At 43.6% G+C, this 11,813-nt stretch overlaps 2 protein-coding genes across 3 annotated transcripts in view; one reads left to right on the forward strand and one right to left on the reverse strand.

Moving 5' to 3' along the window:
• Positions 1-5: 5 nt before the first annotated feature.
• On the reverse strand, positions 6-8,667 carry tonsl (tonsoku-like, DNA repair protein; the record flags this gene model as incomplete). The annotated part of the gene is made up of 23 exons (XM_005724099.2): positions 8,341-8,667; positions 8,146-8,241; positions 7,025-7,167; positions 6,751-6,934; positions 6,538-6,667; positions 6,246-6,417; positions 6,039-6,153; positions 5,803-5,954; positions 5,526-5,678; positions 5,324-5,449; positions 5,013-5,211; positions 4,864-4,919; positions 4,683-4,772; positions 4,205-4,277; positions 3,971-4,134; positions 3,261-3,384; positions 2,924-3,162; positions 2,307-2,793; positions 2,021-2,226; positions 1,376-1,482; positions 1,066-1,222; positions 378-456; positions 6-289 (listed from the first exon to the last, which is right to left on the reverse strand). Coding segments are annotated over exons 1-23 (3,561 nt in total), but the record flags the coding sequence as incomplete, so codon positions are not given.
• A 41-nt stretch (positions 8,668-8,708) lies between these two features.
• Positions 8,709-11,813, forward strand: part of LOC102193428 (gamma-aminobutyric acid receptor subunit rho-1-like) — an 18,761-nt gene continuing 15,656 nt past the window's right edge. The window contains exon 1 of one of the 2 annotated variants that reach the window (XM_013908446.1): positions 8,709-8,748. The gene's annotated coding sequence lies outside the window, so the exon portion shown is untranslated. Of the gene's footprint in view, positions 8,749-9,014; positions 9,118-11,813 lie in introns of those variants that run through there. The other variant, XM_005723880.2, reaches the window with a different exon arrangement.

Here is an 11,813-nt window from a genome sequence, read left to right on the forward strand (position 1 = left end):
TGTCCCTTTAAAGCATTTACAGCCTTCTCCAGGCCGTCCCCTGTAATGCAGTTGGCAGAAATGTCCAGCAGCTGCAGACGAGGCATGGTGAGCGTTGTGGCAATCAGCTCAGGGAGAAGGTCGTCAGACATACGGTTTCCAGAAATTCGCAGCTCAGTGAGGCTGGCCTGAAGTTTTAGGGCACGGAGGAGCGGGCTGAGGGAAGAGGCGGCCAAACCGAGTCCGCACACTGACACGGAGAAACCCCGGTCCTGAACCTCACATAGCCGGGAGACACGCTTGTTCTCATCTACAGGTAGAAAGAGACGGTACTTCATAACAGAATACAAAAATGCACATGTGTGCGTTTTATAATGCATTTCCTCTGTGTTGCTCACCCACTGACAGACTTTGACAGGCCTTCTTGTATCGCTCAGGGAGAGGAGGGAGATCCCACGAGCAAACTTCAGCCAGAACCTGCAACACAAACCCATCAGTTATCCTGCACTGGTGCGGGAAAGTGAAGCCAAGGATTCAATCCCAAAAACTGTGATTCCTTCAGTGTCTCCTGGAAGCTGGCTCCTAAAGCAAGTCAGCATCCAGTCTGGTAATAGAAATGGTTCTAATCTTTACAGTTTCTCAGATTGTTGTTTCTCAGGCAGCTTGTTAACATAGTCAGCCCTTCACCTTCTTACCAGAATCATACAGTCTAAAACTTGCATGCCTCATCTGGGTAAGAAAAACAAAGTCATTGTGGAAGGACCTAGAACCTGCATTCCTTCTATCAGTGATTTCAAAAAGACCTCTGTGTCTACGAGAAAGTCTATTTTATGAATTTGGGTCATACTGTGCCTAAGAAAAGGAGTATGCTCACTGGCTGACATGCAAGCTGTTTCACAGTCATAGCCGTCCTCTTGTCACTGTGTTTTGTTTTGTTTTTTTAAATCCAAGATAGCAACGGTGACAACATTTGCCTTAAAGACTCGTGATCAGACTTCATAAACCAATCATGGTAGTCTTCAGCATCTTTTAAATTGTCTGTGGTCCAAGTATGGTCACTTCTGGCTCTCCTCAGTGTCACCTCACCTCTTCATTTGTGTGCAGGACGGCCAGTAGCTGGTCCTGCGGGGAGAGCAGAGCGCCTTCTTTCTGCAGAGAGAGACGAGGCAGGAGGCCACATTTCTGGTAGTAACGCTGAGCTGCCTGCTCACACAGCCACGACACAGAGCAGGAGTTGGCCTCACTGGGATGCAGAGCAATGGGAGGTGATTAAACAGAAATTAAAAACAACAACAACAACAACAACAACAACAACAACAACAAAAAAAAAATACTATACCAATCAGATTGGGATTTATTTTTTATGTACTGCTCAAACTTAAAACTTTTCACCAACCTTTGTGGAACTGGGATCAGGAAGACGTCTTCCTGAACCCGGACCCTCATTCTGATTGGTGGAGGAAGTGACGTGGGCATAGGAGCGACCAAAGTTTGAGTTGGAGGCTAGAGTAAACAAAATAAAACATTCAAGCACTGTTAAAACATCTGTATTTAATGTGGTCAACTCTTAGTAGAAAGACAAAGCAGAGTCTGTGGAGGGATCAGAAAGTCTAAACATCAGGAAAGTAAAAGTTTGTCAGCTGATGCTACAAAACACCAAGGTATAACTATATATAAGATCCGAAATGAGCGATGTCATCTTTTACTCCTGACAAAGCCCATGGCATCCAGGCTGCAGAAATATGTAAAAACAGCTCCCCAGTTTTGATCAGCTCGCACTCATTTACATCCACATTCATCCCTGTTCAAATGAATCAGAAATGAAGACACATCATCTTTAACTTAGATCCCCTAGTGACACCGAATTATAGTTATTCTCTCACTGAGTGTGCATTTCCTGAATAATTCATGTGTAGTCTCACTCTGACTATCACCTTTTCACACTTGGAGTGACTTATTCACAATCACTGTGTTGTGTGTATTTCCTTAGTGTTACTCCATCCGTAACTAACAAACAGCAAAAGAGCATTCCACGTCTGACCTGAGCATGGATAAGGAGAGGTGGGGGCGGTGTGTCTGATCTCGAATCGTCATCTTCTGTAACGGTGGGACTGTGTGACCGGTTGACTTCTCTTCTCCCCAGTCTGGCCACACCTGGTATCTGAGTCATTTTGACCTGGTGAGGCTTCCCCAAGCTGTTCTTTCTCTGAGAGAGGCCTCTACTGGAGAGGGAGGAAACTGCAGATCCTGAAGGAAAAAGGGCACAACAAGCTACAAAACTGGCAAAACCAAGAAAAAGAAAAACCAAACAAATCCAGACTAATTACCTCTGCAGGTTGTGTCCAAGTTTAAATGCTTGTTTTGACTTCGAGCTGCAGAAGACGAAGCAGTTTCCTCTACTCTTGGCCCATTCTGCTCCATCCGAAGCCTCCGCTTTTTCTTCGGCTGGATCTCCACCAAATCGTCTTCCAACCAGTCATCAGCCAGATACTCGTCCTCGGGAACAAGAGCTGATTTGTTGCTGGAAGAAACGGCAGGTGTGCTGGAGAGCTGAGGCTGCGAGAGACCCTGGAGAAGTGTTTTGGCGCTGCCCAAGCCTCTGATGGCACTGTGGTACTCTTCTCGGGCAAACACAGACGGCGTAGAGGCCTGCCTGATGCCTTCCTGTCCTGAGGTGGGAACTGAGGCAGCTTCTTTGTTCGCAGGAGGTTCTTTCTGACTCTGAGCTGCTGGGAAACCTTGTCTAGGACGGACAGGACGGAGAGGACTAACCGGGGTGTCAGGCTCGCTGTCATCTGAGCTGCTGCTATTAATCTAAAAATATATATATTACACATCAAAGATCTGAAGAATTCTGCTTGTACAATATAGATGAATCTACTACACTTGTGAAAAGACATGATGTATTCTGTCTGTCCACACTGAAAGCATCATCAGACATTACCCCATACAGTACAGCAGCTTCTGTTCCCCTGGCTCTGTTCCGCTGTGTTGAGCCATTGGTCTGCCGCTGTTTGCGGCTGGTGCCTGACGCTTTCACCTCCGAGCTCCTGCTTCGCGGCCAGTCTTGGCGGGAGGAAGAGCCCCCTCCAGTGGACGAGAGTGGCTCAGAACTCTCCGCATCAAACAGCTGGCTGTCCTGCAGGGCATCAAAAGGCTTGGCCGGGGCCGGAGCTGCAGGCACTGTGGTCGGCAGAGATAAGTGAGAAACACGAGCGTTTGAAAGCAGGTATAAAAAGGCAGACCGAGGCTAACGCAGTGCGATGATGCAAGAGCTTCACCTCCTCCTGCTAGCGCCTTCCTCAGAAGTCTCTCTGTAGCAATACACTTCTGCCTGGTCTCATGATCCAGCTCCCTGCTGTAGGTCCTCTGCCACTGACGCAAGGTGTCCAAAGCAGTTTCACCCTGGTGGAGATAAAAATGTGAGATTAAGGCGCGCAAGTTCAGCAGACTGGACTTTCTCCAAAGGAGGTGGGGGTGAATTCAATATTGCCAAACGAAAGCATGGTCCAGGATTTCATTCCTAACCAGAGGGTGCGTGCACAAATTTTCAATCATTCCTCAGTAACAGAAAGTAAAACTTTTATCAGAGAGATTCATAACTTTAAAAATATTTTTATAATCAGCCTCAGCAGCGAGAACCAGGAAAAACGAACACATTACTCTGATTTTAATCACCCTACAATTACAACCACTTTTTAAATAGATTTTTCCTCATCCAAGTATTAAAAACAGTCTTTATATTTAAAATGATGTTTGTCCAATAACTTTTGAACCTATGAAGACTGTGCACACTAACTGTATGTAAATCTTGTCAATGTGGTCAGTGTGACCCGTAAGTTTGTAACACTGTTAGGAAAGTCATCCATTAAAGTGTGGAAGACATGTTTGTTTTTTTAAAATAAAGAAGATATTTTACCGCCACCTTCTGCCAGCAAAGAAAATCCTGCTGAAATGGACTTTCAGGTTGAACACAGCCAAACACACAAACCTTGGAGTTGCGCAGTGTGACACAGGCCCCTCGTTCCACCAAGAGCCTTGTGACTTCTAAATTGCCACATGCGACGGCGTCGTGGAGAGGAGTCACACCCTCGCATAAAGGGCCACCGGGGTCGTTAACGTTAGCACCGTGCTCCAAGAGCAGAGCCACGATATCTGCACGAAGAGCAGAGAAAGATGAGCGAGGGAGCGGGTGCAGTTTTCCAGAGACTCTGACAGGACTTACCATAGTGACCATGGTTGCAGGCTTCATGGAGGGGAGTCCAGCCACAGTAGTCCCTGGGGTTCACTGGGTGACCCTGATATGCAAAGAAACAAAAGCTTTCATCAGGCTCTTCGACGTTACAGATTCTGTCTGTACATTTTTTTTCCTCCATACAATCTTCATGAACACTCCTAATAAATCATTTATATTTGAGCCAATCGATGTTCTCATCAAACTGCATGATGCAGGGTTGTTGTTTTTTTTAAGGTGGTAAATATTTAAAAAACTCAGACAAGAAGTTAAAGTCCAAGAAGTTTGTTGCTGCACTTGTTCTGTTGAGTTAAGCAGAAAGCCTCAAGCCTGAACTGTTTATTATAGTGACCAACCATCAACGAGTGAATCAGTTTATATGTTGATGGTGCTCAACTTTATGTTTTCCCTCCTGATTCCAAGAGTTAAAAACTTATTGGATTAAAATAATGAATCATCTTCTTTATACCTGTTCTACCAGGTACTGGACCTGCTTCAGATTCCCATCTATGCATGCTCTGTGAAGAGACGTCTCTCCCTTCTCGTTCCGCTTGTTCCACTAAAGCAGAAAGACAGACACAAAAAAGGCCAAGAATGAAGATCTAAACCGCAGTCTACAAAGAAGAAATGACAACTCGCACATCGCTCACCCGTCCTGTTTTCCTCCTCCCTGACACCATCTTGTCATAACCCTCCAGATCATCGTCTACAAACCACATGAAAAGTAACGTGAATCAAAGCATCCCTCTGTATAGAGATGTCAGTGCTTTCCGGATAGAGTTACCCGCGCACATTTTACCTGAGTCTGAGAGGATGACATCACTGTCATCCAGCGGTTCGCTGTTGTCCATTTCCTCCTCCTCTTCCTCCTCACCATCACTCCCATCTGGATTCCAGCCCTCCGAAGCACACAGCTCCTGCAGCCTCGCCTCGGTGTTGTCAGCATCCGATGAGCCGCTTCGTCTCTGGGACGCCAGCCAGAGCCTCAACACGCGCTTCTGTGGAAGTCAATGTGCGTTTTGGTCGTGCATGATATTCATCACCGTGCCTTTACAAGATATCTTAAATTTCTGCTTAGTTTTCAACACAGCTGACTAATTTATCTCTCACCTGCAGTCTGGCCTGTCCAGACTCCTGAGCGCAGCGTAAAGCTGTATTGTAGCTCCTCTCCACATCCTCCAAAGCACAGCCGCTCTCCTCCTGAGCTGCTGCGATGTTTAGCCACGTGCTACACTCCTGACGCGCACAAATATAAGTAATAAGTCACACATTCATGTCTACCACAGGGCAGACGGGTGAATTTGCAGATCACCTCTGTAGAGCTGCCCTGTCGTAACGCCAGCTCCTTTCTGTAGTGCTCCACCCCCTTGCTGTGTTGTTTCAGGTCTGCGTAGGTGGCAGCCAGGGACACGTGGATGACAGCCAGCTCCCTGGCAGGCTTTCCCAACGCCTCAGCACCCTTTAGCTACACAACAAAACCAACACCGCTTTAGACAAGTCACATTTAGACTCTACGTTGCAACTATTAAAAAAAAAAAAAGTGAAAAAAATGTGAGAATTAGCCATGTGACTCTTTTGATGCTTCTCACCTGAGCTTGATAAGCTTCCAGAGCTTTGCTGTAGCAGCCAACTTTACAGCAGAGATCCCCGAGCTGCTCTGCCAACTCGACAGTCTGATGGGAGCTGGGTTTTTTGCCCTGATCTTCCCCCAGCTCTTCCTCTAATTTACAGCCTCGGTCAGCTACGTGATAGGAAAGAAATACACTGTACCATCCATGCAGCTACAAGTAAGTAAAAAAACAAACATATCTAACCGTTCACTCACCATATTTGAAAGCTTTCTTCACCGTCTGTCTGTCCAGCGGCTGCTGGGAACCCAGCAAGACCGCTTTCTTCAGAGATCGTCGCGCTGCTACAAAGTCACCCAGAGACAGCTGCACCTGTTAGCATCGCATGTTAACAATTAAACACACACTTCAAAACCTGCTTGATCGCAACAGGAGAAAATAAGAGGATATGGTGGAGCTCGTACCTTGCCGATGCAGTGAAAGCACTCGCTCTCACTAAATTTGTCTTTAATCTTCCGGGCGCACTCTTTGGCCTGCTCTAAGCAGCGGACCGAATTAGAGCGTTGACCGTTACGGAAGTAGATGTTGCCCAGGTTAAAGTTTGCACGGTAGAGATCCTCCAGCAGCTGGCTCTTCCTTTACAGGGGAATAACGGCGATATCTCAGTTGACAGTTATTCAAAATAAGCCGATTAAAAGCTGTCAATGAAAAAGATCGACATGCTTAGACGTGGAGCAAAGTTTAGGATGTTCTTACTCGGCAATAAATACACTTCGCCGGATGAACTCGCTGCAGCTTTTGTGCTCGCCCAGATGATCACAGACCAGACCCAGATTGAGGAAGAGACGCGCCTTCATCTCATTGATCTCTCGCTGTGGCACAGTCCCTGCAGCCAGGTAGAGGATTAGGAATAACGAAATAAAGAAATCGCCCATTAAAAACCACTGGGACGATACAAACAGTACACACCTTCCAGCCGGTCATCCACAATGCCCAAGCTCTTCCTGAAGGCCTCCTCTGCTTCCTCCAAGCTCTTCCTCGATTGGTCCGTTTCATAACGGAAGAGGTAGGTCCGACCGATAGTGGCCAGCGCCCTTTGCTCTTCAGCATGATCTCTGACAGATCGAGCCAGGTCCAGGTGAAGACGCTGGTGCTGAAGAAGAGACACACATCCACTTATGCAGGTCCTAAACACCAATTGAATTAGAAGTTTATCACTTTGATAAAGCGTCAGTTTACTTACTTTTAAAGCTGCCTCAATGTTGCCCAACTCTGCAAAGCACTCTCCTATCTTACGATTGGCCACAGCTCGTCCAATCACATCATCTAGCACTTCAGAGAGAGCCAACTCCTGCTGGTGCTCCCTAATGGCAGCCTGATAATCACCTGAGACACACACGAAGCAGAAAGGTAAATGTTACACTTTGCATGAGGAAGGCAAAAGAAAAAATTACACAGCAAACAAAATGTTGTTGGTATGAAAAAGCAGATAAAGAATAAATGAATTACTAGACTGAATATTATTGCATCCTTTGCTCAAACTGTTTACGTTAATCAAAGTCATCAGATGAATTGTAGTGCAGCACATAACCTTGCAGTTTGCTCATTTCAGTTTAGTTTTTATTAGTTTCAGGGCTAATTTTAGATTTAATTATTATTGTATGGCGGGCACATGTCAGAGGCAGGATCCATACTGGTATCATAATGAAAGTAGAACTTTTTAAAAGCAGTTGGCTCACTGTGTTGTTGACATCCAGAATCTTAATAAACATGTACTTCAAAGCTTCATCAGGCAAGCTGTGATAAAAAAATTTTTACCAAATAAATGCCAAAGCGTCCACTATTTATCGTTTAGTGTTTTAGTTTTCCAAGTTCACAAAAATCATTAACTTTTTTCTACATTCTAGTTTTATCTTAGTTAATTTAAATGCTTTTCACATCTAGTTTTGGCTTTTAGTTAATAACCTTGATCGGCACCAGATGAAATTTGACTCACTTGAAGACAAAAGCATAAGAAAGCATATGAATGTAAAGCCTCTGAAATGTATCCCGTGATTAAACTCTACAGTGACACAGCTGTGTACTAAGAAGCAGCCATGGTCAAACTGGAAAATACTGAAATTCAAGTGGCTCCAGGTGGGAGTAAATATGCAAGTAATGGCACTTTTATCCACTTTTGAAAGATTGTTTTAGGATCACCTGCACAGTTATAAAGTAAAGGGACAAAAATTATTAGAAAAATCAAGATTATTCGAGACATGGTGACGCTGTGACAGGAAGAGCGGAGAATCAAAAACAATCCATAACTGCAGTACTCGCAGTGCTAAAATAACACAGTGCTGATATTGGGCAGACTATACACACCGCTCCTGGACAGCAGCTCTCCTAGCTGATTACAGATGTTGGCTTCCTCCTTTAAGTTGTTGCAGCTCTGGGCTTTGCTCTTTGCTTTCTGCAGCTCTGCAAACAATCGAGATGTAACAGTTACTTAATTTTAATAGTCACATAACAATAGCCGTTAAACGTGCCCAAAAAACGTAAACTGAAAGCGGTACTTACGTTTAATTTCCCGTGAAACACTCATCTCGATTCAGCTCTCAGTGCTGCTAGCACTTTTTTCCAGCTGGTAGTAAACGACAACCCAGCGCGCCTCCCTTTAGCTTAGCTTCAACTCGAAACCGACCAAAACAAACCTTTAGTTCATTTTCACCGGAGCACGTCTGTGACTGTGTAGCAGTGTTTAAGCTAACCTTTATGCAACCGATCGTGGTTGATGTCATAGAAACATATTCAAGACTTCAGTATCCAAGTAGCTGTTTTAGCTTTGAGCTCTCAGTAAACTTTACAATACCGCGCCAGGACTGCGTCAACCAATGACTAAGCTACAATATTAACATGATTTAACCCTCATCGTTGCCTCTCAGGCACAAATCCAGCCCATCGTACTCTAAAGGAAGGCGTTAACAGGTGGGAAATGCAGTCCAGATCACCTTTAAGATTTTAACAGAGGACACATGGCTTGACATTTTGCATAAAGTGTGAGAAAACGAGCACGCTGTCAGTCTGACAGACTAAATTCAGGGCAAAATTGAGCAAAAATTGAAACGGCGATTATTCATTGGCTAAGGCTAGAGTGTGACGGAGCTGCAGCGCAGGGAAAAAAGAAAAAGGGCTCAAACCCAGCACTCATAGGCACAGCGTAAACACGTGGGAGTGTTTTAAGAGCTTCTGGCTACATTAAGGCACAGATGTTGCAGCCAGCACAGGAGCTTAATGCTGTGTGTGACCGGTGCACGGCGACCTCTTGTATGTGGGTCGAGCAGAAGGGTAGAACAGGTAAGATACCCTGTAATCCCCTGTGCCAGTTTGGAAGAAAATCACTTATTGTGAAAGTCTGTGCAACAAGGGGCTTTAAAATAGCAATTTGACCCATATTTCACTGATATTTTTAGTTTGATAGTTTTGCTTTTGGTGTTATTACTCTGTTTGTGCCATGGGAACGAAGACGATTTCCACAATAAATAAATAAATAACAGTTTAAAAATATGTCAGCCCCTCATGACGCAAAATAGATGTCATACTACAGATTAACATATTCCAGTCTTTCAATATCAGTTTTAACAGGGACTGACACTCATGGATGCTATATTAATGCAACAAAAACAAATTATTATAAATGATTGCTTTATTGAGAATGCGGAAGACACATTTGTATGTGCAAATAGCAGTTCCAAGACAGTTTCTTTAATGAATGAATGAGAAAATACTTTTTGGCAATGATTTTGTTACGGAAGTTGAAATGATGATGCATTCTTATTGTTGTTTGGAGAATGTGCGCCACTCCTGTCTGGCAGTGTGTATGGTTCAGGATCCATCATCTTGCTGCACACATCAAAGAATCTCAGCTTCCTTAGGAAACAGAGCCTTCTCATCCTACCCTTTTTTGTTGTTGTTGTCAATGTAGATGCCCGGGTTCTTGTACTCACACCCCACAACATCAACATTCTGTCCCAGGATAGACACCAGTCGTGTAGCCGTCCTCTTCATACTGACGTCGATCACTATTTTTAGTGCTCTGTACTCCTCCTCCTGCCCATCACTAACATTTCCAACCACTGCTGAATTGTCAGAGTATTTCTGTAGATGGCATGACCTGGAGTTGTGCTAAAAGTTTGAGGTGCACAACGTGAGTAGCAATGGAGACACCGCAGGCCCCTGTGTAGCTCCTATACTGCTCAGTCTCACATACCGCAGCCTGTCTGTCAGGTAATCAGTAATTGATGAGATGATGGACATGTCTGCTTATGTTTTATGTATTTACTCTATCACTAGCAGCAGCTTAAATCATATTAAATGCACCTGAGAAATCAAAAATTGGCAATCCTCACAATGCAGTTACTATCTGGATGGGAGTAAGCTTTCAGCAGCATGTAGATGATTGCATCACCCACTCCTGGATTTGATCTGAATTTGAACTGCAGAGGGTTGTGTGTGTGTGTGTGTGTGTGTGTGTGTGTGTGTGTGTGTGTGTGTGTGTGTGTGTGTGTGTGTGTGTGTGTGTGTGTATGTTTGTGTGTTTTGTTTTTACTCCCCCTTCCCTTGTGCTAAAAAAACATCTTTTTGACACATAAGAAACATTTTAATGGCCTTAGCTCTTTATGGCACCATGTTTCAAAGTACAAAAATGATTCTATACGGCAGATATGCAGCTTTTTATAAATGTCATCATATTTGCAGATAGGGTTAGGGTTAGACATCACTCATTAACTAATCACTATGTCATGCCTATTATTGGGTTATCAGGTCCATAATCACAGATATATTTGTACTGCTATACATGTTGGATAATAACTGAAAAAGAAGTAGTAAAGATGTAGAAGTGATATACACAGAAACCGTCCCACTGAGCCTTGTAATTGAATTTTATGGAAAAATCAGAGCTTTGATAATGAACTGAAAGATGCATCTTTAATGCATTGCCATGCTGTGCTAAAACTTCAGAACCACTAAGAAAAACTTTGACAGAAAGTCTTAAGTGTGTCTTCTGGGACTAAAGAACAATTTCTCCAGCGCTGGCAGACTTTATTATTCAGCTTCTAACATGGCTCTGTTAAAACACAAATATGAACCAAAGAGTCACAGCAATTAGCCCAATAATCGGATTTTCTCCGCTGACGAGCAGCGATGTTTTTTCATCTTTCCAAAATTTGGTGTGAACTCACTCTTTAAAACCCTCGCAGAATATAATAACAGCGATTTAAAAAGAAATCAAAATTCTGATTGTGCTTTTAAGCTGTAATTTGATTCAAGCTTAACTAGAAGGATGGATTTTATTGGTTTTTAGTGTTGTATGCCTGGGTGTTGATTGTCTGTGTCAGTTTTTGCAGCAGGTAGCTGATGGATTTGCTCGGTCAGCACTACTACTGTAAAAAAATGAATAAATACAAATCTGCAAATCTCAAACAAACCATGCTTAACATTACTTACACCAATTTTTAGATTGACGTAGATGGAGCTAACCCAAATTCGTGATCTTATAATCCAACTGTTCAGAGTGCCAAAAGGGGGGAAAAAAAGAAAAGGGGACACATGTCCGGGCGGATGGTGACGTCAGCGGCGAGGCCTTTTTTGACTGGCTCACTCGGACAGCACGTTTTGACAGATAAATAGCGATGCAGCCGCACGTGTGTTGCTAAACTGAATAAACACAAGCACTGAACTTTCAGCTGGCTTCATTTTTTTTGAAGACGATTGATGCTTAGACTTAATGTTGTATGCTGTCATTACCAGATACGTGTAGTGTTTATATTTATTATCATTAAGACAATACATAGGGCCAAATCACTGATTGTAAACATGGTAAATAATAAAAATATAATTAGCTTTACTGATATAATATATTTAGTATTATATATAACCTGAAGGATGTGGATTTAAAGTTTCCTTGTTGAGGAACTCTGTTGGCATTGTTACTGCTGGATCTGCCAACACATCTACCTGTGTAATTATTTTTTGGGGAAATCCAAAAAAAA

Source organism: Pundamilia nyererei, unplaced genomic scaffold (genome assembly GCF_000239375.1).
Source record: "Pundamilia nyererei isolate P.nyererei 1_Seehausen unplaced genomic scaffold, PunNye1.0 scaffold00010, whole genome shotgun sequence".
Taxonomy (NCBI): Eukaryota; Metazoa; Chordata; class Actinopteri; order Cichliformes; family Cichlidae; genus Pundamilia; species Pundamilia nyererei.